Source organism: Octopus sinensis, linkage group LG2 (assembly GCF_006345805.1).
Source record: "Octopus sinensis linkage group LG2, ASM634580v1, whole genome shotgun sequence".
Lineage (NCBI taxonomy): Eukaryota > Metazoa > Mollusca > Cephalopoda > Octopoda > Octopodidae > Octopus > Octopus sinensis.
This window is the reverse complement of record NC_042998.1, coordinates 171437276-171464774: the sequence shown is the minus strand read 5'-3', so window position 1 is coordinate 171464774 and position 27499 is coordinate 171437276. Positions and strand designations below refer to the sequence as shown.

Here is a 27499-nt window from a genome sequence, read left to right as displayed (position 1 = left end):
GCATACGTGTGATAGAAAACCTTAATTTTGAATTCTTTAGACATTAGCCCGATGTATACTCTGAAAAATTTGCTACATATATATAGGAACACATATGTGTGTACACGTGTGTGTGTGTGTGTGAATGTTTGTGTGTGTGAATGTTTGTGTGTGTTGTATCTATATCCTTATAGATGTGGGCATCTATATATATATATATATATATATATATATATATATATATATATATACATATATAGGCGCAGGAGTGGCTGTGTAAGTAGCTTGCTTATCAACCACATGGTTCTGGGTTCAGTCCCACTGCATGGCACCTTGGGCAAGTGTCTTCTACTACAGCCTCGGGCCGACCAAAGCTTTGTGAGTGAATTTGGTAGACGGAAACTGAAAGAAACCGTATATATGTATATATATATGTGTGTGTGTGTGTCTGTGTTTGTCCCCCCCAGCATCGCTTGACAATCGACACTGGTGTGTTTACGTCCCCGTAACTTAGCGGTTCGGCAAAAGAGACGGATAGAATAAGTACTGGGCTTACAAAGAATAAGTCCTGGGGTCGATCTGCTCGACTAAAGGCGGTGCTCCAGCATGGCCGCAGTCAAATGACTGAAACAAGTAAAAGAGTAAAAGAGTAAAGAGTATATGAGCAGCTTATTTGAAGGTTTATTGTTGAGTTTGAACATGTTAGAAATGGCAAGGCATTGAACAAAGTTTAGGGTAGTGAAGTAGAATATTTTGGTGTTTTACTTAAAAGTTAGGTCCTATCCGTAGTTTACGAGAAAGTGTTTTCCTGAGGAGTGTGAAGAAGTATATAACTACTGGGGATGCACCACTGAGTTGTAGGGTGTGAAATATCGACTAATGTTTCTACGTCTATTGCAGTTTAAAGCTCTAGACTGTTGTCTGTATAAATCTTACAGGACATCATTATAGTATTGCAAGAAGACAGTAAATATTTCTCCATTAGGAGAAAGATGTGAGAGCCAGAGGGAAATGTTCTTATCTAGGTTTCTAGTGATATTCTTATATCACTCGGTGCGGATGGTTGTAGTGTATAGAATCATTAAGTGGGAGGAATGTGAGAATATAAAGAGATTTTTAGGTTTAGCGTAACATCATGTCAAATTAATTTTATACGGTAATTTGTAAAGATATTTTTTTTTATTTTTAAACCGAACCAGTTTTTCTGGACCTGTCCATTGCTTGTGGCGAAATATTGGGAAGTGTTAATAAGTCATCATTTTGATATAATCCCCAACTCATACACATGAAATAAATTCTAAGGTTTGCAGAAGGTGTAATCCGCTTCGTTATTTGCCTCCGAGCTGACATTGAAAAGATGTTTCAAATATTTGTTTTTTCTAATTCTTGTTTATCCAAGTTTCCTGATAGCCCAGCATTTGACTCTAACAGCGATAGCAAATTGTTGTTTTGCGGAATTTGATGTTTAGTTACCAAGGGGTAGGTGTTTTCTCAAGTAAATAAGGCAACTTAGTTACTGGATGGTAATGTTATATCACTACCCAATTACAGACTTCGGCAACCCAGAGAAATCAACAAGCACCAGTAAGTTTTGGGGTAAACAGGAATGCTTTTCGAAGACATATCAATATATCGCTATCGTGGCCTTTAAAATGTTCATGCGTTTTATACGTTTCCGTTATAAACAGTAACACATCACTCGGAGTTGCAATCTACGAAGAAACAGTCGAGTGTGTGTGTGTGTGTGTGTGTGTGTGTGTGTGTGTGTGTGTGTGTGTGTGTGTGTGTGTGTGTGTGTGTGTGTGTGTGTGTTTCTGTCTGTGTATGCGGTTTTAAAATTGATTTGTGAGATTTCCAAACATTTAATTACTGAATTCAGATACAAATGTCAACGTCGTAGTACTGTAATTGTTCCTAAAATAACGTTTTATTTAGTTTTTTTTATCTATTTAGTTTTACATAGAACTTTTTAAAACAATACAACAGAACGTAAAAAAAAAACAACGGGTAGACAAAAAATTATTAACAACTATCTATCAAGGAGGGGCATGGAAGTGTTCGATCTGAAATTATGTTTAGAGATTCCGCCAGTTCGTCGCTCCAGCTTGTCGTTTTCCACAATACCTGTTTAGATGAAACAGGAGACGCTAACATAGTTTATGGCTTTGTAATGAAAGCTAACATTCACTACAGGCCGACAGCAATTTCTCGTTTTTTAATCATTTTACACTGAGACGGTAATAACGGTTAAATACCTTAATATTTGGAAATTCTAACTCACTGTCAACCTGGATAGATGTAATATGGTTTTGCTGTTTGTTTCAGATATCTTCTTCGGGCATTATAAAAGATCCGTATTTGTGAAGGTGCTAAAATTTTATGATACATAAAAAATATAGCATATGACTAATATCCGCTTAAGATAAGCATAGCATAGAAATTCAAACACTGTAACAGGCAATTATGAAACAATATTTTCCGATTTTTTTTCTCGCAATAATTCTTTTCACATGATATAACGGAACAGAAAATACTTGAATATACGAGATTGTAAGAATTACTACAAACAGTAAATATAATTTATTATATAATATAATATATATATATATATAATATAATATAATATATAATACAATATAATATAATATAATATAATATAATATGATATATATTATATATATATATATATGTCTGTGTGTGTGTGTGTGTGTGGTGTGTGTGTTCTTTCAAAGTTTATGATGTCAACAGTTATATATACTATACTATATATATATATATTATATATATATATATATATATATATATATATATATATATATATCTATATATATATATATATATATCTTATAGTATATATATATATATATAGTATAGAATAGTATATATAACTGTTGACTTCATAAAATTCGAAAGAACGTGTGAAATAATTCTTTTTTATTTATTCATTTATTTATTTATTTATTGGAACGGTGGATGTCGAAGCACAAAGTTATAAAGAGCGTGTAAATATTGTGTTAAAAACTCATTGGATAGAAAAGGTCGAAGTCTCATAATCATAGATTTCGGTTGTATCTCACAAACCTTCAATTTTTTCTCTCCAAACAAGTTTTTTAATGCAATATTTGCACATTATTATTTATAGCTTTATCTGCTTCGAAATTCACTGTTCCAAAAAACAAAAAGAATTATATATATCAAGTGTGTGTGTGTGTGTGTGTGTGTAAATATAAATTTAGATACATATGAATATATATTTTCTTCTTGAAACATAGGACTTATAAGACCGGTTACCGATGTCCATACGTAACCGAGATCACAACAAAACCCATGAACGGAAGCCCAGTCCGTTTCAAAGTTTAAGGATAGCAATCTTTGAAGGAAGAGGTAAGTCCATTACATATAGTAGCTCAGTACCTGACTGGTATTTTATTTCAACGACACCGAAGTTATGAACGGCACAATTGATCACGCGGGGATTTGAACTCAGAACGTAAAGAACCGGTAAAAATGCCGCTAAGCACTTTGTCCCGACGAGCAAACGATTCTACACACACACACACACACACACATATATATATATATATATATATATATATATATATATATATATATGTAAATGTGTATATATACACATACACACATGTATGTATGCATGTATGTATGTAGGTTGTATAAGCTTTTGACTCTATTAAAAGAGATACACTGTGTACTATCCTTGGAAAGGTCGTGTGCCAACCATTGTTTGTCAAGTATGTTTAAGCAGATGCGCCAAAGGCTCGGGTCGTCTTCAACGGAAAGTTGTCTGATGAAGTTCCAATCGACAATGTAGTAAAGCAAAGCAGTATTCCTGTTCCTACGCTCTTTTCAATAATATTTGCTGTTCTGCTCATGCATTCCACGACTGTAATGGTAACGTCCTCTTACAGTTCAGATTTACTGGAAGAGTCTTCAGTTTGAAATGGTTCAACTTGAAGTCGGAAACATTTGAAACTTTGATCAGAGAACTCCTTTATGACGATGACGATGACGTTGACTTCCTGGCTCACATTACTGATAACATACCACACTTTATGGATCGTTTTGCTGCTTCAAGTATGGCCTTTGGTCTTTAATTACGTCTGAAAAATAACACTAAGTAATCTTCATATCTGCACAATGAGAACCGTATGTCGAACGAGATATCGTACTAAAAGGATTGGGTATGGTTGATACTTTTGTTTATCTAGGCATCATGTTGTCGAGAGATGGTTTCCTAGATGCAGAAATACATCCACACATTCAGAAAGCATCTGTAACATATAGGAATCTTGAAAAGAGAGTCTGAGCAATATTAAGCTGTGCATTTACAAGGCCTGCGTACTAACAGCTCTATTGTACTCTTCTGAAACATGGACAGTACCCCGTAAGCATCTCAAGCAGCTTGAGCTTTTTTTTTTATCGAAAATGTTTACTCAGCATCAAGTAAAAGGCATGAATCAAAAATCTTTGCACAAGCGTCCAATCACTCATCGCATCTGCTCCGATGCGTTAGACAGGCCATTTTGTGCACATGGAAGATAACAGGATTTCAAAGCAACAGTTGTACAATAGGCTGTGCACTAGAAAGCGTCCTCAGCACAACCCACAAAGAGACAAAGGCTGCATAAAAGGCAACATGAAGGAACTGTAAATCAATGCAAAACACAAGCAAGAACTAGCTAAGTGGAGGAAGCGCATAAGGAAAAGCTATAAATTTTTTGAAGAGAGTCGCCTTGAGCACGAACGCCTAAAACGCTGGCTTTGGAGATGTCCGTCCTCAGAACCTCAATGAGAAAAAGAAGTACTGCAGGTGAGAAACCTGTGACCATGAACTCCTAAGGCTAGGTATGTCAAATATTTGAAATCCCATGAAAGATCAACTGTATGTAACGTCCTTCCTCCTAAGCCGGGTGATTTGACGTGTGTAGTATGTGAAAGGGCTTGAAAGTTGATTTCGGGTCCGAAGAAACATATGGTGGTTCACAGAGATCATTTCTCACAAAGTGATCTGATCAATCCGGTGTCATAGTCTTTTGCCTGTCACTTATGCTTCAAACCATACAGATCTGCAGCGGAACTGAATAGTCATCTGAGAGCTCATAGACGGAAGGTTAGGATTGTCATTGACAACGAGGAAACTCAGAGAGATGGCAATCATCTATGAATAACGGAGCAGTCACGATGTATGTATGTATGTATGTATGTATGTATGTATGTATGTATGTATGTATGTATGTATGTATGTATGTATGCATGCATGCATGTATGTATGTATGCATGCATGTATAAATGAATGATTGAATGGATGGGCTTTTCAATGCAGATATACTAAAATGAAATATGCATAACCATCACCCAATCACTCTTGATACATACAGAGCCTAAGGCGACGAGCTGGCAGAAACGTTAGCACGCCGGGCGAAGTGCTTAGCAGTATTTCGTCTGCCGTTACGTTCTGAGTTCAAATTCCGCCGAGGTCGACTTTGCCTTTCATCCTTTCGGGGTCGATAAATTAAGTACCAGTTACGCACTAGGGTCGATGTAATCAACTTAATCCGTTTGTCCCCTCTATGTTTAGCCCCTTGTGGGCAATAAAGAAATAAGAAATGTTAGCACGCCGGGCGAAATGCATAGCAGTATTTCGTCTGTCTTTACGTTCTGATTTCAAATTCCGCCGAGGTCGACTTTGCCTTTCATCCATTCGCCGTCAATAAATTAAGTACTAGTTGCGTGCTGGGGTCGATTTTATAGACTGGCCCCCTCCCCCAAAAATTTCGGGCCTTGTGCCTAGAGTAGAAAAGAATATATACAAATGTCGATAGATCAGTTACTGCATAAGAAAACACATCTCTTAGGGAATGGGGGAGCTAAAAACACAATAAATATCAGAAAGAGATGAAAATTCGTCGTAGCAGTGGCCAGTGTGAGTGGCAGACGTATTTCAACCATTTGGGGTCTATTCAATGGCGTGTATTAAAAGACAGCCACATGCCCGAACTAGAATTTTTTGTCTCAGATATAGGAAGAAAGTGAATAAAACACTCACTAACGTTGCAAATAGCCGCCCAATTGAGTCAGTGGTGCTCTAGCTGGTCGGTGTTGGGATGAATTTTCCCCTTCCTCTGATATTTAGTGAGTTTTCAACAAAGCACGTCCATAAGTGATGTTATCTCAGGACAGATACTGTAGTAACTGGCCTATCAACTGTGTATATACATTAAGTATGGTACACATATGGCTATTTTAATTAAATACTGCTTCATTTTGTCTACAAGAATAAAAATATATTTCTTAAGTCATTTCAATGTACGCCTTGAAATGTTTTTATTCTGTTAGATGTTATATTATATAAACATATATTCGTGTGTCACGGTTTGCGCGTGCACATGTGTATGTGTGTGCGTGTGTGCGTTTTTGTGTGTATGTGTGCATACACACCTTGTACACCCTGTGTGTGTGTGTATGTGTACATTCACACAAATACCATAAAAATGGACATCCCATAAGTAGATGGGATTGTCACAGTTAGAATGCAATCGATAATGGGTAAACTTGAATAGAGCTGACTTCGGGAACAATAATACACACACACACACAGAGGAAGGACACACACACAGAGAAAGGACACACACTCACAAACCTGCGTCTGTGTGTGACCCGTGTGTGTGCGTGTATGTGTGCATGTGTATGTGTGTGTGTGCATGTGTGTTCGCATGTGTGTGTATGCGTGTGCGTGTGTATGTGTGTGGGTATGCGTGTGTGTTTATGTACACATCCATTAAAGTAAGTGAGGTTTTCTGGAGAGAGGAAAATTAATGTAGATTTTTTTTTCTCTCAGCAGATGTCCATCAGTACAGCAGTGATCCAACCTTTATTCAAGCAGTCTTGGGACTCAGGTGTATACATAGAGAGTAGAAAACATGAACGGTTTAGTGTAATTTTTAAGAAATTTAAATAACAAAGAGCAAAGAAAAATTACTCGAAAAGCCAGTGATATGAATATGGACGAATAATGGTATATAATCCTTTCTACTCTAGACACTATGTCTGAAATTTTGGAGGAGGGGTTAAGTCGATTACATCGACCACAGTACTCAACAGGTACTTATTTTTTCGGCCTCGAAAGGATGAAAGACATAGTCAACCTCGGTACTATTTGAACTCAGAATGTAAAAACGAACGAAATGCCGCGAAGGAATTTGCCCGGCATGCTAACGATTGTCAGTTCGCCACCTTTGATAATGGTATATATTACAAATATATGTAGTTCCTCTGTGTTTTTGGCCTCTAATATTAGAAAGATAGCCATCTGTTCACAATACGTTAGAAGATTAAAAGCTAGAATCTGAAATTAAGGAATATGTGGAAGAAGCATTATTTCATTATTTTCAAAATTCTTCAGTATGATTTAGCTTGTTATTTATTAATTAGATATATGACAGATATTTCATTTGAATTTTAGATGAAATTAATTTGAGTCTGGAGGAAATTCATAGAATGACTTTTGGATCTTTTCTGTTTGAACGGCAGTTTTTAAAAATAATTTCTACGTAACTAAACACTTTTAAACTTCGTATACTGGTAGAATGTGTTTATAAAACATCTTTTTCTCTTGGCTTTATTGAGAAAAATTCTATAGTTTGTAAGATATTTGTTGTTGTTTTTTTCTTCAATTTTTGCAATTTTAACCATTCAATGACGTCTGTTTGAGGTGAAAACATTCTGTGCCGTATGAATATGTCCCTCGTTTAAGAAACAGATTGGGTTTATTTACATTTCTGAAGAAAAAATATACCCTTCCCCCCACCCCCAACCCTAACCCTAACCCTAAAAGAGATTGAAAGGCAATAGATCGATACTAGGAACATAATTATGGGTGACAATTTCATATGACACCGCTAGAAAAAACTGCCGTTGAAACCGAAAAGATCCTGACTTTTTTCTTCATATAACCTGGGTAGTTTAAGAATATGGAGAATGAGAGAACGTTTTTGGTGCTTACATGCAAAGTTATAAAGTCTGAAAGTAGCCAAAATTTCAACAACAGCTACAGACAATTTCCCAACCCTTTCTCTATATTATACCATAGAAGATAATTTAATCGTCTATTGAAAATAATCTTCCTTCCTGTGAGAAGTAAATGAATGCCTAGTAGCATATTGATTCGGAGAATTCATGATTCTTATGATTATCTTCTCATTGAGAGTTGGTCGCCACGAGGCATTTGTTTACTTATTTCTCGAAGGGAAAAATTCAATTAATAAATATTTTATCTTCTATAACATTATATGCATTTATTGCTCATATTCATGCCACTGGCCACTTTAAGCTAGATATCTTAGCCCTTATATGTAAATATGTGTGTCTATACTATTATATATATATATATATACATACTGTATATACATACATGTGCAAGTATACACACATATATAAATGGCATATATACACGTGCGCACATCCGAACGCAAATATTTTCACACGCGCGCGCACATACACAAAGACATATCTATATATACAGACATACATACATGTACACGTATGCATTTATATATGCTTATAGACGCAAAACATGTAATCATATATGTAAATGGATACATAAACTATTGTGCACAAAATACTTTCACATCTGGATACGTACATATATACACTTATACACGGATGCACCCGAAAACTTATAGACGAATGCGTACGAAAGACATTCATGTCTACCAACATACGCACGTTTATATTGATATACATGCATACACACACACACACATGCATACATATATACATACTTGAATGCATGCAGGTATATTTTGACGGTGGGTTTGGAGAGCATAGGGAAGAAAAAAAAACATGGAGATGAAACAGAAAAATACGCAAAAAAAAAAAAATAAAGACGTTTCGAAAATTGCCCAAGGATCAGAGGAAATTTGTAGAATAAAGTTTAGATATTGTTTAATAATATTAAATATTATTAGCAAGATTAAAGAACTAATGAAGCCGCTAAGTACATGTAATACATGAATAAATATAATAAATGAATAAATTAGTAAATAAATAAGTAAATAAATAAATAAGTATAAATTAGGTAAAAGCCCAACAATTTGGTGTTGGGTGCAGAGCTAGCCTGTTACATTGACCCAGTTGTTGGCTCATATATATTTTATCAACTCTGAAACGAAAGGATGAAAGGTGAAGTAGACCTCAGCAGTATTTGAACTCAGAGCATAAACTGCCAAAACAAATACCACAAGGTATTTTTCTGTTATCCGCAATTCTACCAGCTCGCTGCCTTTGAATTAATGCATAATTATAGTAATGGTTTAAAAAATATAAAAGTATATAAAAAAAATAGATATAAATAGATGTATAGCTAGACTTAACTGTGGGCCGGAAATGAAAGTACAAATCAATATTATTTTCTACTCTAGGCACAAGGTTCGACGTTTTGGGGAAGGAGGCCAGTCTATTAGATCGACCCCAGTACGCAGCTGGTACTTAATTTATCGACACCGAAAGGATGAAAGGCAAAGTCGACCTCGGCGGAATTTGAACTTAGAACGTAAGGACGGATGAGATGGTGCTAAGCATTTAGCCCGGCGTGCCTACGATTCTACCGGCTCGCTGCATTAATAAGCCCTAATTTTACTTGTAAATAAATGAGAATTTGTCTCGACCGAGTTAGGAAAGAGGTTGTTATAATCAGTAAAGACTCGGTGAGGAATAGCCAACTCTAATTAACTTATTCAGAATTCAGGCTGAAATACAAAGTTGGATTGAAGTGGGATGGTATAAATATACATGTATATCTGTGTGTTGTGTGTGTGTGGGGGGCGATATACTTGTATACACTCATCCACAAATACATACATGTTAAAATATAATACATATATATTTAGAATATAATAGAATGATGTTTCTGTTTTTATCTTAATAAAATAATTACTGGATTCAAGACCAAGAGATCCCCACCGAGTATTTTGCAGCGTAAAAAGCAGAAAAAGTTAACAGACAACAAATATATGCTGTACAAGACCAAGACTGAAGACTACAACCACATTTTTGCCAGTAGCGAGAGAATTTCTTCCAGATATCTTCCCATGAGGTATGATGCGGTAGCAACAGTCTGGAACAAGATAACGAAAAAGAAGACATCTATAGACGAAGTAGATTATATTGAGACCGATAGGTCAAAAGAATACGAGGTCTGATCAATAAGTATCCGGACTGTTGCCATAGTAACGAAGTTAAAACACGCAGAGTTAAGCCACTTGGCAAAAATTGACCTTGAACTTTTTTGTGCATGCACACTAAGCTTTAATGTTCTAGTTTACTTCCGCTGTTTACAACAGTGCTTGGAATAAAGAGTAGCGTGTGATCGTCGCATTGACCATGGCTATTGTAAAACAGTACACGAATGATATTCAAAACGTAAACAAAACCGAAATAAGAAAGTACCATCGTGGGTTTTATGCAAACACGCAAAGCCCTATACGTCCCACCAATAGAAAGTAAAGAAGGAGATAGAAATGATGTTTGGAGTCAGCAAAAGGAGACACTCACCTGCAAACTGATTACTATAAAGCAGGACCTAAAAGCTGTCAGTGAAAAACTCCGACATCAGAAGAGAATAAACGAGGGAAGAACAATAACCAAAATATTTAATCGCAACTAGGAAACAGTATACAGAGACTTGAGAGGAGGAGCAATAAATATCACGGAAGCTCCTTCACAAGAAGACATAGACTCATTCTGGAGGAAAGTCTGGAGTAAAGAGAAGGAATTTAACCAAGATGCTCTGTGGCTGGAAGAAATCCGAAGAAGTTATTGCTCATGCATTACATACAATATATACAACATTGATGATGAAACTTTTGCAACTGTGATCCAAAATGGAAAAGTACCTGGAAGTGATTATATTTTTGAATATTGGTGCAAAAAGCTAACATTCTGCCGATCATATCTTATTAATCTGTGCCAGCAAGCTTTTATTGAGAACAGTAGCATACCACACTGGCTAGCTCTGGCAGAGACAAAATTGATCACCAAATGCAGAACCACCCACATGGCAAAAACCTACTGGCCAATTGCATGCCAGAACTTAATGTATAAGATATATATACAGTATGTTTAAACCTATTCATCCAGGACTATTGTAAAGCCAATAACATTATCACAGCAGAACAAGCAGCTAGGAAGAAGGGAGTTTGGGGATGTGCCGAGCAATTGCTAATCAACAAAACTGTGATGTCAGAGGTGCGAGAGCATAGGTGGAACCTAGTTTCAATGTGGCTAGATTACAAGAAAGCCTTTCACTCTGTTCCCCACTCATGGATGCTAGAAACCCTTCAACTTGCTAAAGTTCCAGTGAGAATAGACAAAGCCATAGCTGACCTGACTTCATCGTGGGCCACCATCTTGAAATTAAACTCAAAGAGTGACTGTATTATCACTGATAGAATACAATATCGCAGAAGGCATATTCCAAGGAGACAGCCTCTCTGTGATGTTTTTTATACTTTCTATAAACCTCTTGTCTGTCATTCAAGTTAAGGAAGCCTGAAGGATATTTCACTGGTCCACAAGGAAACAGAAACACTGAGATTACACATTTCTTTGTGGATGACTTAAAACTTTATAAAAAGAATATGCTTGAGAAAAAAAAGAGCCTTGACCTAGTTACATCATTCTCAAAGGATGTAGGGTTGGAGTTTGGTCAGGATAAATGTTGTTATATGGTTGTGCAAAGGGAGCAAACTATAAACCAGACTAGTAGCATCTCTGTCAATGATTTGACTGTTTCCCCTGTATCTGACGAGGAATGTTACAGGTATCTAGGGTGGATGAAAATATATCTTACAGTGGCAAAACTCGTGTCACTAAAGAATATTACAGCCGAATTAAGAACATTTGGACCTCAGAACTCTCTGCATTCAATAAAATAGTGGCCCACAATGTTTTGCAGTGCCAGTACTCATACGAACATCTGGGCTGCTTGATTGAATGCTTTATGAGATCCGAAAATTACTAACAAGCACACATAATTTTCACATAAACAGTGATGTAGACCGCCTCTACCTAAAACGTAAACAAGGTGGCAGAGGCTTAACATCGATCCAAAATGCCTTTGAATGTCGCATCATATCCCTTCGGCAACATCTTTTAACCACCAAGCGTCGAAGTATATCCCTTGACCAAGTTTGCATATATGAAGCTGATAACATCATAAGACTTGGTAGGCAGTTCCTTAAGCAATATTCTTTGTCTGATAACCTAGAAAAAATGCCCAAAGAAGTTACATGACTCTACCACAACATATCATCAGATGAAAGGATGCCTATATGAACAGAAGACTATGGATGGATATGTTAGTAGAAAGCTCCGTGATGATAGTAACATCGATCATCAAAGCAATTTATCATGGACGAATAGCTGGATTATTACCTCCCAATTTGAAGGGTATGTGTTTGCAATCCAGAACAGAAAATATCAACCAAGTACATGATGCACTAAAGCATAGAGATGCGGGAAAAGCCGTAAAATGTGAAAACCGATGCAGACTTTGTGGAGTTCACACTGAAGATATCACCCACATCATAAGCAATAGTCCGAAAATGTCATCACGGTATCGTCTACCGATGAGACATGACGTTGTAGCTAGGACACTCTATAATGAAATCCGTCGGAAGGGTAATCCCGAGGACAAAGAAATAAAAACCCACAATATGGTAGAAGCCATAGTCACTCATAATGAAAAAGAATACTGGTGGAATGTACCAGTGAAGACCTCAATAAAATATTATCACAAAACACCTGATATAATGATTTGGGATAGAGAAGAGAAACTGTACACAGTTGTAGAAATTAGCTGCCCAGCGAACATAAGGCTGAAGGTCAGTGAAAAAGAGAACATCTACGCTGAAGTATTGAGAAATCTACAGTTACTCTATCCAGATTCTAAGTTCAGGCTTATACCTGTAATTACTGGGGCCCTGAGATATGTAACACACTACCTAAATACCAATCTTGAGAAATTAGGCTTCTCAAAACCAGAAAGGAGAAAGCTAATTCGAAGGCTACAGATCCAATCCTTCACTGGAACCGTAAAAATCTGTAAAACTTTCCAGAAGTTTATCATTTAAATATATATGAGCATATCTAGATACGCAACAACTATGCATGAAAATACATACATAAAGCAAAACATGCAAATCTGCACACATACATACATACATACACACATACATACATACATACATACATACATACATACATACATACATACATACATACATACATACATACACACACATACATACATACAGACATGCATTATCTATGAGATTAGTTAAATGTTTGTAATGTCAGAAACTTTTTACTTTTTACTATCAATAAAATGAGATTGTCTCTGAATGTTATCTGAGGCTAAAGACCTATAGTAAAAACCCTAAATTTAGCTATTTCAATTTACATTATTAGAGCCTTTAGCTTTATTTCAGGTTGCTGCTTTAAATATAATTATACAAATTACGCCTGATCATAAATTTACCAAACGTTTTGTAAAATTGCCGAAAATCTACTTTAATCTGGAAGTAGACAATTGTTTAACTTCAAAATATGTGACATTAAATACGAAAATAAGACCGTTCTATTTTCATAGAACTTAAACAATTTTTTTTAAATTTCAAAACAAAAAAAATATTCACAAATATTCTCAAGGCTCTAAATTTTGGGATTCGATCGACCCCAGTACGCAACTGGTACTTAATTTATCGACCCCGAAAGGATGAAAGATAAAGTTGACCTCGGCGGAATTTGGACTCAGAACGAAATCACAGACGAAATACCTATTTCTATTTCTTTACTACCCACAAGGGGCTAAACACAGAGGAGACACACAAGGACAGACAAACGGATTAAGTCGATTATATCGACCCCAGTGCGTAACTGGTACTCATTTAATCGACCCCGAAAGGATGAAAGGCAAAGTCGACCTCGGCGGAATTTGAACTCAGAACGTAGCGGCAGACGAAATACTGCTAAGCATTTCACTCGGCGTGCTAACGATTCTGCCAGTACGCCGCCTTAATATTCATAAATATTGCGTCACCTTTTATTATTTGCTTGAGAAAATCATTAGATGCAGGCCATATATTAGAATGTTTTCCAATCAAGTCTAGCAAGAATAAGTCAACAGCAAAAATAAGTCACTTACTATAAACTTCCGACTATTATCATGCACCTTTCATATCATTAAAATAGCTGAAGTGGTAGTGATATCAAGAACATATTAGATTTCGGACAACAATTATCTCCCACATGCCAAACAATATAAGTTTCAGGTGGCAAAGACTGCTTATCACAGTTTCTACACTCTAACGCAGGATTGAAACATGGCTGTCATATACCTTAACTTCAATAAATCCTTCGATAGTGTCAATATAAGCATTTTACGGCAAAACTATCCAGCAATGGAATCCATGAAAAAAAAAAAACAACTGCACTAATGCAGAACTCAACATGCAATCAATGAATTTCACACAGCCCCAGCAACAGTCATTTGTGTTGCCCAAAATGGGACCTTTTCGGTTTGAACGGCAGTTTTTAAAATAATTTGTAGGTTACTAAAAAGTTTTAAACTTCGAATACTTGTAGAATGTGTTTATAAAATATCTTTTTCTCTTGGTTTTATTGAGAAAATTCTATAGTTTGTAAGATATTTGTTGTTTTTTTCTTCAATTTCTGAAATTTCAACCAATCGATGACGTCCATTGAGTTAAAAAGCATTCTGTGTCGTATGAATATGTCCTTCGTTTAAGAAACAGATTGGGTTTATTTACATTTGTGAAGAAAAAAAGATACCCTTCCCCCACCCCTAACCCTAACCCTAAAAGAAATTGAAATGCAATAGATCGATACTAGGGTCATAATTATGGGTGACAATTTCATATGACACTGCTAGAAAAAACTGCCGTTCAAACCGAAAAGATCCCCTAAAATGTACTATATTGAGCCAACCACTTTTAGAAATTTACATAAACATTACAAATGCCATTTAATTCAGCGGAATCAGATTTTCCACGAAGGATTCTAAGTTATCAACGGAGTAGAAGATGAGATAAAACTCCAGTCTGACTTATATACTGTAATCCATAACATTATGCACATTCACTTAAGGAAAGAGAATTTGCTTAAACAGCCGTACTTTCTCACTTCGAAAGAGGTTCTAACAATGCCAAAGGTGCAGGAGTAATTGCCGATGACAATCTCAACTGGAGACCACATATCAACAATAAACGTTGATATGGCTGGCAGGATGAGCTTTTAAAACGTCAAAACTTTCCGGTTGAGAGATCTAGATAAATGATGCAAGTTATATTTAGGGTGAGCTACATATTGATAAAACCCTCACTTATGAAGATTCTAAAAGGGTTCACAGGACCGCAAATGACTAGTTCGGACGGTTAAGAAGAGACTCTTCTACAACTGCTTTTAACCACATATCTACTAAAGGCCACTCTGAAACTAACTTTCAAAAAATGCTGCAAGTTTTGAACGAAGAAGTTAAAAGTTTTGTAATAGTAGCGCTAAATTCTTCAAGAAAGAATTAGAGATTCGTGAGATAGACAAGGCATTCAATCTTTGGTGATTTTCAAAAAAAAATTTTTTTAAAGTTAACAAAACCACGTATGTAAAATATACTTTATTGTTTTGTATTGTTTAAAAATTACTTATACATATACAAATAAATACATACATAAATATATACCTACATATATGTGTGTGTGCATGTCAGTGACTGTGTTTACATATATCCATATATACATGTGATATGTATGTATGTATATATAAACACATATATGCGGGCGTAAACCATTTTAATAGCGGTGCCCCAGCATGGCCACAGCTCGTGAGCTGAGACTAGATAAAATAAAAAAAAAAATAAATAAATAGGATATACACATACCTACATATATGTGTGTGTGCATGTCAGTGAGTGTGTTTACATATATCCATATATACATGTGTTCTTATATATATATATATATATATATATATATATAATACAATATCTGTAAAATAATATGTGACAATTATTCACATATTATTTCACAGATAAATTTCCTCTATTTACATAATATTGATTTCTCTTTCTTTCTTTTGTTATCTTACCGTCGTTTTTACCAATATATATATATATATATATATATATATATATATATATAGTTAATCCAAACAAGAAAGCACAAAAAAACACAACAACGCGAGGACGTGGAACAAATATAGTATTATTGGACGCTAAGGAAAGAAGGAAAGAAGGAAGGTTTAACGTCGGAAACATAGGAGAAGGAAAGATCCAGAGAAGGGAAGACAGAGGGAAAAAAATCGCCAACGGTACACACGCGGTCACATATATGTATGTATGTATGTATGTATGTATGTATGTATGTATGTATGTATGTTTGTATAAACACACACATCTATATATATATTATATTGGATATACACATATATATATATATACTATACATATGTATATATGTATATATATTCATATATATATATCATATATGTATATAAACTTAGATAAACTTAGATATGTTTCCATCAAAGATTGGTCCAGGCCATGCCTAACTTAACAGCACCACCTGATAGGATTATCTAAATCATGTTTAAGTCAAGTTTTGTTTATGGTCCATATATATGCATATATGGGTACAGGACGTCACCAACTGTGTAAACAACATGAAAAACGCAGACAAACGAGTTAAATACGTAAACAATGAGAGAAAAAATGGGTGGGGGGAACAAACACAGACACACAAACACACACACATATATATATATTCATATACGTATACATATATACGACGGGCTTCTTTCAGTTTCCGTCTACCAAATCTACTCACAAGGCTTTGGTCGATCCGAGGCTATAGTAGAAGACATTTGACCAAGTTGCCACGCAGTTGGACTGAACCCAGAACCTTGTGGTTGATAAGCAAGCTACTTACCATATATATATATAGATAGATAGATAGATATAGATATATACATACACACATACATACATACATACATACATACATACATACATACATACATACATACATACATACATGTATTTGTGTGTCTGTGTTTCTCCCCCATCGCTTGACAACCGATGCTGGAGTGTTTACGTCTCCGTAACTTAGCGGTTCGGCAAAATGGTCCGATAGACTAAGTACTAGGCTTATAAAAAATAAGCCCTGGGTTCGATTTGTTCGACTAAAGGCGGTGCTCCAGCATGGCTGCAGTTAAATGGCCAAAAGAAATAAAAGAATCTGTATAAATATATAAATACATATTATGCTCGTGCACACAGACGTACGCGAAGCTGTGTACATTCCTAATAGCAAAACATAGTCGTCAATAGCATTGGATGGCAAACACACGTATATCTTGGCAACACAGTCCTTCCTAGCTTCGGAATCCTTACTACAAACTATTGGTTGTAAGACATCGAAATGACTGCTTGTCAGAACGAGTAGTATTAACTGTTACGCTGTCCATTCAAATATGCTGTAGTGTGCGAACACACACACACACGCGCGCGCGTGCGCTGACACGCACGTAAGCACACACACACACACATGCGCGCAAATACACGCAGAAATACACTGTCAACCGCCGCACATATACTCAAAGACACGCACACACATAAATACAGAGACACACTGCCAGCCACCACACAGGCGTAACTCACATTAACCCACACACTGTTTAATTTATATACATTATATATATACACACACATATGTGCATATATATATATATATATATATATATATAATATGTGTGTATGTATATGTACATTGAATATATATTTTATGTATATATAGAATAATTCTTTTTACCATATATAATATAGATAGAGAAAGAGAGATACATACATTCATTCATTCATACATACATACATACATACATACATACATACATACACACACACACACACATACACACACACATACATACATATATACATACATACATACATACATACATACACACACACATACACACACACATACATACATACATACATACATACACACACACACCACATACATACATACATACATACATACATACACATACACACACACATACACACACACACACACACATACATACATACATACATACATACATACATACATATGCATGTACATACGCACAGATACACACACACATACCCTCTCGCTCGCTCGCTCGCTCGTTCGTACGATAATGTAGCTCCACTACTATTAAACTTCAACTTAACTCTCTTCACTTCAGACAACCAAGTATTTGGTCCAAAATCTCTCTTCTGTTATTTACACAAAATACTGCTGGATATCTTTTTTTCATGGAATGAGAAAGAAAATATTTGCGGTAAGAGAAAATATACTTTTTTATATCTATTACCTTGAGTGAATAAGTTTTGCTTTGCTTTGTGTTTATGAGGTTTTTCGTTTTTTTTTTCTTTTCTTTTCTTCAGTTTTAGTATTGTTCTGAAAATCCTTAATCTTAATTAATGAAAGTATTTTTTAGAAATGTTTATTCTGTCGTTATTGCTGTTGTCATCACTAGTGTGGTGCAAACTTAGCTTTCATTCTTCTGTAATTTTAAAGTACCCGTCAAATACTGAATCAAATTTCAAACGATGCTTTCAGACCACTAAAATATATGAGAGTGCCCAATGTTAAAGCTAATTTCTAATTTCTTTCAAATTTTGGCACAAGGCCAGCAATTCTGTAGGGCGGGGGCTAGTCGATTACATCGATCCCAGTTTTTAACTGGTACTTACTTTAATGCGCCCAAAAGGTTGAAAGGCAGACACCGACGCAGTTTTAACATAGAACATAAAACCCGAAAAAATATCACTAAACATTTCGTTCGTCTAACGATTCTGCCATTTCACTGCCTTTGTTTAAAGTATAATAATGTTATGATGATGTCTCTGTTCTCAGCTTGGTAAAATAATCACTGGAATCAAATAATTCAGTTACACGCTCATCCCAAAATATAAGGGATGTTGCCAAAGTTAAGCAACAAGCCACCTATTTTTTTTTAATACAAATTCTACCGAAGCAAACTTTCCTACTCATCCCTCTAGGGTCGATAACGTACCAGTGAAGTCCTGGCGTCAATTCTAATGACTATATCTATTTAAAAGTAAGTTTTTAATTATTTTGGGGCCATTTAGCGATATCTGTTATCCAATTCTAAGAACTTTCTATGTTCAAATCCTGTTGGGACCGCCTTTGGTTTATGTCCTGGAGTCGATAAAATAAGTAGCATCAGTCAAGGACCGAGGCATACAGAGTTTTCGTGAGAATGTTAACAATGTTTCTAAATATTATTCAATTATTATTACGAGAAGTCCTAGGAGGTCTCGTTCTTTTGGTGAATTTTGTTGTTATAATCGATTGTTTTTCGTTGTTTACATGACCTCCCTGGAACCCCACATTCTATTGTCTTGTGTTGTCCACAATGTTTTTTAATGTAAACTGTTTGTGGTTGATAAAGAAATTATTATTATTATTATTATTATTATTATTATTATTATTATTATTATTACTATTATTATTATTGAGTGAGAGAGCAGTGCATGCCATCAAAGTGACACCGGGGTAAAATATACGAAGCCCAGTATACCCATCATGACTACCCGTCTGATAAGGGTACACTAGGCACATACATCACAACCATATGCGCGCAACGTGGTGATCTCATATCAAGATAAACAGCGCATGACCTCGAAAGGTCCCTGAATAAGGGTTGTTTAAAGATGTTGAACGAAACACCCATGTTTCCAGAGGTGAATTATTCAGACCCCAAAGAATCCCTCTCAACACATGGCTATGATGCTCCCCTACTACTTTTGCTCGTGATTAGGGATGCACAAACAACTAACAAGCAAATCAGTGGTATTGAGCAGAATATTTGCTGTAGCCCATTATTATTATTATTATTATTATTATTATTATTATTATTATTACTACTATTATTATTATTATCATTATTGAGGCGGCGTGCTGATAGAATCGTTACTTCGCCGGGTGAAATGCTTAGCGGCATTTCGTCAGCTTTGACGTTCTGAGTTCAAAATCCGCAGAGGTCGACTTTGCTTTTCAACCTTTCGGGGTCGGTGAATTAAGTACTAGTGAAACCCTGGGGTTGATGTAATCGACTAGTCCCCTCCCTCAAAGTTTCAGCCCTTGTGTCTATAGTAGAAAGGATTATTATTATTATTATTATTATTATTATTATTATTATTATTATTATTATTATCATTATTAAGGTGGCGAGTTGGCACCTTTGTAATCAGCTTATCCCCTCCCACAAAATTGCTGGCCTTCTATCAAAATTTGAAACCATTATTAATGTGTCGAGTTGGCAGAATTATTAGCACGCCGGACAAAATGCTTCGCGCATTTCGCCTATCTTTATGTTCTGAGTTCAAATTCTGCCCTAGTCTTCTTTGCCTTTCATTCTTTCGGTGGTTGATAAAATAAGAACTAGTCAAATGCTGGGGACGATGTAATTAACTCACTCTCTTCCACCACCACCACCACCCCAAAAAAAATTTAAGCCTTTTGCCTATAATAGACAGGATCATCGTCGTCATCATCATCATCATATCATGAAATTCAAGGTGGCGAGTTGGCAGAATTCTTCGCGACCGGACAAAAAGGTCAGCTGCTTTCGCGTATCTTTACCTTCTGAGTTCAGATTCCAACGTGGTTAATTTTGCCTTCCATCATTTTGAGGCCGATAATATAAGAACCAATCAAGTACTGAGATCGATGTAATCGACTTGCTCCCTACCCTGAAATTACTGGCCTTGTGCCAACATTTGAAGTAATTAATTAAGACGACAATTTGGCTGAATCGTTAGCACACCCAACAGAATGCTTAACGACATTTCGCCCGTCTTTATGTTCTAAGTTAACACTCCTCCAAGTACGACTTTACCTTTCGTCCTTCGGTGTCGATAAAATAAGTATCAGTCGAGCACAGGAATCAATGTAATCGATTATCCGCCTTCCCCAAAATTTCAGGCCTTGTGCTTATAATAGAAGAGATTATTATCAGTGATGGAAAATAAGAAAACCTTAGCGTACTGGTACTTAATTGTTGTGCTTAGTAACTTCAACTTCCATTCAGCAACCGAACTGCACCGTGATCGATTCTGCCCATTACCTTAGTGCATGTAATATACAGCAATCGTCACTGACTGTGTCATCCCAAATAACAGTGAGTTAAGGCATTAACAGCTTACGTAGCGTACAAGACTAAATACTTACCAGTTTCTCGTTGCATACCTACATGTTCTGAGTTCAAGTCTGGCAGAAATTGACTGTTATCCCTTTGCTATCGACGAAATCAGCAATTAGGCTAATTGGTAAGGTCTGTTCAGCTTGAGTGAGAGAGCAGTGCATGCCATCAAAGTGACACTGGGGTAAAATATACGAAGCCCAGTATACCCATCATGACTACCCGTCTGATAAGGGTACACTAGGCACATACATCACAACCATATGCGCGCAAATGTATGGGCTACAGCAAATATTCTGCTCAATACCACTGATTTGCTTGTTAGTTGTTTGTGCATCCCTAATCACGAGCAAAAGTAGTAGGGGAGCATCATAGCCATGTGTTGAGAGGGATTCACGTTGGTACACTTTCTTTACCCAGCGAAAATTTACTTTGTGCCCTAGGAAGTATTATTTACTTGGATATAGCAGGCAATTTTTCGGAAATGATCAGTATCAGACTAAATGACTGAAAATTCTACATTCTGTGTTCTGCTTGCCCCAGCGTTGACTTCGCTTTACACACACTCACACACATTCACATATATATATATATATATAATATATATATATATATATATATATATATATATATATATATATATATATATATATATATATACATACACACACATAGGGTGCAATGGGTAAATTGTCGCCATTTTATATTTTTATAGGGTCAGTTGGGCACTCTGCTAGAAATTTGGAAAGGACATGCTGTACTGCTTGGCATTCGCGCCGGAAGCTTCAGTACAAACATTTCAGAGTGTTTGGGTGTCAATCTGAGGACAAGTACCGAGAGTGATGAAAATCAAACATCCAATCAACATCATGCTGTTTGGAGTGATCACTAGTGATGGCGACGTTATGCCTCCATTCATGTTCCCACACGGCCTCACACTCAACACAGAGGTCTACATTTGGTGCCTGAAGGAGGTAATACTTCCCTCGGTCGAAAGGGTGACTGCTGGAAAACCCTATGGCTAGCAACAGGACTCTGCACCATGCCACACAAGCAGGAGAACCCAATCATAGACGTCGGACAATTTCTGCCACCACGTCACCTCTAACATCTGGCCACCTAACTCCCCAGACTGCAACCCCCTTCATTATTATGTGTGGGGCGCAGTTGAGCGACAGACCAACGAAATTCCTTGTAACACCAAAGATGAACTGAAAGCAAGGATTATGGCAGCATTCACCAACTTAGACAAGGAGACCGTCCAGAAGAATTGCAGGAGGCCGTGGTTGAAGCCAGTGGCGATTTTATTGAATAAATTTAATCTTTAGTATTTCAAGATATTTTTATGTAATTTTGGTAAATATATCTGTTAAAATGAGATGTCAGTATTATTTTCATTTTTACGTAATTTAGACAACAATATATTTACCGCACCCTCTATGTGTGTGTGTGTGTGTGTGTGTGTGTGTGTAAAAGAGAGTGTGTGTGTTTGTGTGTGTGTCTGTAAGAGAGAGTATGTGTCTATATACGTATGTGTGTATGTATGTGTGTGTGTGTATATATATATATATATATATATATATATATATATATATAAGTATGTGTATGTACTTGTATATATATGTATGTATATACAAGCTTGTGTATATAAGTTTACTTTATACCGATATCAGTGAACAATAACGTCATCACCAACGAACTAGTAAACTGACCCACTACATATCTGACTGTTTGTCGTTTCTTTACCCCTAATTTATCCTTCGCTGATATATACCTGCGAAACATGTAAACGCGTCCACACACACACACACACACACACACACACACACACTAAATATTATACATATATCCATATGTATGTACGGATATACATATACTGTGAAGGTGCCTGGACTAGTAGTTAAGGTGTCAGGATCAAACTCAATTAAAAGGTCGTCTCTGAGCAAAGTAATTTCATTTTACGTTGATCTAATTACTTGAAAGTTAATTACAGCCGCTCTTTTTCTCTCCGTCCATCAAATACGAGATATTCCATTAAGCCGAGGATGGGGGTGCCTGGGAGGATCTTATGTCGATTCGCATATTCATAGCTACCTAAAACACTTGACGAAAGCATGGTAGATACTATCAAGATATATTCACTTGCAGGTGACAGCTACAGTACATATGTGAGTGTCTAACCCACATACACACAATCAGAAGTAGCTGCCGTTTTCCCGGATGCCTAGCGTGTGGAAACATTTTTTTTTTTAACATTTAGCAAGTTTTTCTGTACGTATGTAATTAGTATGTTTTTATGTAAATATATTATCTTATATTTTTATTATAATGCAGAAATTGCAAAAGTTAGGTTTTCTCATGTTTCTATTATATTTGAAGATTTTAAAACTGTTGATATGCATCACAGGATCTTTTCGGTTTGAACGGCAGTTTTTAACATAATTTCTAGGTAATTAAAAAATTTTAAACTTCGTATACTGGTAGAATGTGTTTATAAAACATCTTTTTCTCTTGGCTTTTTTGAGAAAATTCTATTGTTTGTAAGATATTTGTTGTTTTTTCTTCAATTTCTGCAATTTCAACCAATCAATGACCGTCTATTGAGGTGAAAACATTCTGTGCCGTATGAATATGTCCCTCGTTTAAGAAATAGATTGGGTTTATTTACATTTCTGAAGAAAAAAAGATACCCTTCCCCCACCCCTAACCTAAAACAGATTGAAATGCAATAGATCGATACTAGGGTCATAATTATGGGTGACAATTTCATATGACACCGCTAGAAAAAACTGCCGTTCAAACCGAAAAAATCTGCATCACATAAAACAGAAGCACCACTTCCAGGAATAGTTTTTATTCAACAAGAACTCGTGGGTAGAAAATATTTACTGTTCAACAGTTTGATGCTGTGATGAAAAAAAAAAGATACTTGTTTGACCCACAAATGAGCATACAACATAGAGCTGACCATAAGAGAAATCTTTATCAGTTCGATTGAGGCAGCCTTGTACATATACTTATGTTAATATGCTTATACCAGGTCGAAGGCGGTGTGCTGGCAGAATCGCCGGAAAAAAAGAATGTTCAGCGGCATTTCGTCTGTTTTTACGTTCCGAGTTCAAATCCCGCCGAGGTTGACTTTATCTTTCATCCTTTCCAAGTCGATAAAATAAGTACCAGTTGTATACTGGAGTCGATTTAATCAATTTATTCTTCCTCTAAAATTTTTGGTGTTGTATTTATGCTACATACTCAACGATAGAAGTTGCAACCAAATCACTCTCAGAGTACATATTTGAGTACAATAGTTCTTGATAAGCTACACTCAATTGACTACAGAGTTAGCCTGAAATTGCCAGAGGGCAAGGTGCAATTGAGAGCCTCAATCTAGCTGTAAGCTAAGGATTAATCTGATATAACCAGATTGATCAGCTTCAAAACTTATGTCCAAATCCTTTGCCAAAATAGCACAAATGGCTGTCATTGTGCACACGATGAGAATCATTTGTGCAAGGTTGAGTAGCTACTAAAAGGCAAATTTAGCAGTCTTACTATGTGTGTAAGCAAACTTGCAGCAAGACCACTCCAACAGACATTTACTTGCGTGAACAAAGCCTTTGTTAAAATTAAGCAAATCAAAACTATTTTACATGTTCCAACAGAAGCGTCAAAGAAAATAATTTCACCTGAATCAAAATGATATCGATCGGTTGATCCTTCCTTAAGTTTATTTTTTTATTTGGAACCAAGAATGATTTATTTTGGTCGTCGAATGTCGTGACTAGGTATCTGAAGAATCAATTGATTAAAACCTGCAGCTGAAGTTCATAATGGAGCTGGCAGCCTACGTTGTACATGAAATTTGCTAACCAGGGATTATATAGCATTTTAAGTAGATTCACTGATTGATAGTATATAGTAGAAGGAAACTCTGGGTGTTATTGTTATTCTTGTGCTTGTCATGTTATCGCGGTGATATTCCAAAGTCACTGAGGATTAAGTGTATCGGCACGGAAACCGATAGTGAAGAACTTCATCTTACTTTAAAAAATACAAGTCTGCAAACACTTTCAAAATTGCTCTATACTACATCATCGTCCCGAGAGACAATGTGAAATACTTCTCGTTATGTCGTACAGACATAATGGAAAACTGTTTTGAGGTTCTGAAATGAATTTGGCACATGAATATTGTGAAAGAGCTGTTTGAGAATTTAAAATTCCTCATTTATATATCATATTTCGAAAAGTTAATTCATGGTCTCCAATGCCACAGAAGACAGAAAAAAAAATTCATGGTTAAAAGTGTATATATGGATATCAAATTATGCCTATTTAAAATGCTCTACCAGTATCTCTAACAATATCAGAATACAATATTTCACTCACAATATACACAGTATATTTTCGAAAACTGGTTATTACAATTCTTCGTTAAAAAAATACCTTCAAGAACATAGTACACTGTTCTAGGTATCTCATCGATTTACATATAAATTTATCTCCTAAAATATTCGAGTATTATGCTCAACAAATCAGGGTGTAAATTTTCATGAAATTTTTATATTATTAGATCGATGTCGTAAAATATAACAAAATTTTTGAAAAAGTATAAACAAATTTAAATATGAAAGAATAAATTTTCTTTCGTGAGGTTTGAAACCGTGTAGACATTTGGAAGATATGATTTTTAAATGTTGAGCTAAGATAATATTTTGTGCGTGAGTGCGTGCGTAACTAGAATTGTCAATTCCGCGTACTCAAAGTAATCTGCAATTATGATTTCAAATGAACAAAGGTGTCTCACCTCTCTCTCTCTCTCTCTCTCTCTCTCTCTCTCTCTCTCTCTCTCTCTCTCTCTCTCTCTCTCTCTCTCTCTCTCTCTCTCTCTCTCTCTCCGCATTATGTGATAGTTTTCACAACTTTATATCTTGAATTATTTAAGAACATGTATTTGTGTATTTAGATTGGCAAATTGTTAGCATGTTAGACAAAATACTTTGCGGCATTTATGTATGACTCTTCCCGTTCAAATTTCACCGAGATCAACTTTGCTTTTCATACTCTGAGGTTTCGTTAAACCTTCTGAGGATAAAAAGCAAAGTACTGGAGTCGATGTAATGAAGTACTGGAGCCGATATAATCGACTTCCCCCCCCCACACTAGATTTCTGAACTTGCGATAGAAGAGAAAAGGCACGTATGTAATCAATCGAATGTTTTGGTGCAATCACAGATTCATTGTTTTAATAATACTAGGCCTTTGTCTTGTGGGTGTATATATATATATATATGTACATATATATATATATATATATATATATATATATCCCAACATGCAGTAGTTTATCTGTGGGGTGTTGTATTTTATTTCAGATTCGATGCTTTCTTTTTCAGTAACCTGTGTTCTTATAGCTGTTGTTTAACAATAAATTAACTTTCGTGAAATAGAGATGTGATTAAAGTCATTCTAGCTTTGACCATCTGTCTTCTTAAGAATATCGAGGATCACATCTTTTTTTGTTTTTTCAAACTGCATTACAGGGTATGGTTGAAAGGAATGCTAGTTCTACCTTTATTTGGAGTCATTTGTGTATCGGGGAGATTTATTTCTACTCAGTGGAGTAGCTAGAGTGTGTGTGCCGCCAATGAGAGTCTTTGAGTTTGCCCACAACCCCATCTCGAGCCCCCAAACCTATACAGACTTATGCAGCCGACGCAACAGTGCTGCCCAGTCAGAGCTAACCGCTCTTTCGCTCCACCCACCCCACCCCAGCTACCCCACTGATTCTAGTTAAATTTAGAAATTATCCTAATAAACGCAGAAGCATAAATTTATAAGTCTGAAATATCTTATGATGCAGCGGTATCTACCATCCGTTTGTAGGCAAGTGTGCATAATGAAATTAACGCTGAATGAATTACTGCTCAATATCAAGTGTTACATGTAGCCTTTAATTCGAAGTAGAGTGCAGATTCAGTGACAAGGTGTGTCTTGATGAGTAGATGAATGTGGTTTGAATCTAAAAGCGTAAGTAGCTTATCAAAGTTAGAGTTCAAATCATGCTAAAGTACTTATTTATTCATAGTCCAATCAAGGTAAGAAACATTACACCCACTTTTAAATGTTGAAAATGATTCAGCTAATGCCGAACTGGAACATTTGCAATATCTGCAGAAAAAGAATATGGGGAAAGAGAGGACCAAGGATTCTGT

At 35.9% G+C, this 27499-nt stretch overlaps 1 protein-coding gene across 3 annotated transcripts in view; it reads left to right on the top strand.

Moving 5' to 3' along the window:
- Positions 1-18160: 18160 nt before the first annotated feature.
- Positions 18161-27499, top strand: part of LOC115232543 (pyrokinin-1 receptor-like) — a 171558-nt gene continuing 162219 nt past the window's right edge. For all 3 annotated transcript variants that reach the window (XM_036500421.1, XM_029802482.2, XM_036500420.1), the window contains exon 1: positions 18161-18396. In XM_036500421.1, the coding sequence (XP_036356314.1) occupies positions 18183-18396 (214 nt within the window). In that variant the 5' untranslated portion in view covers positions 18161-18182. The remainder of the gene's footprint in view (positions 18397-27499) is intronic.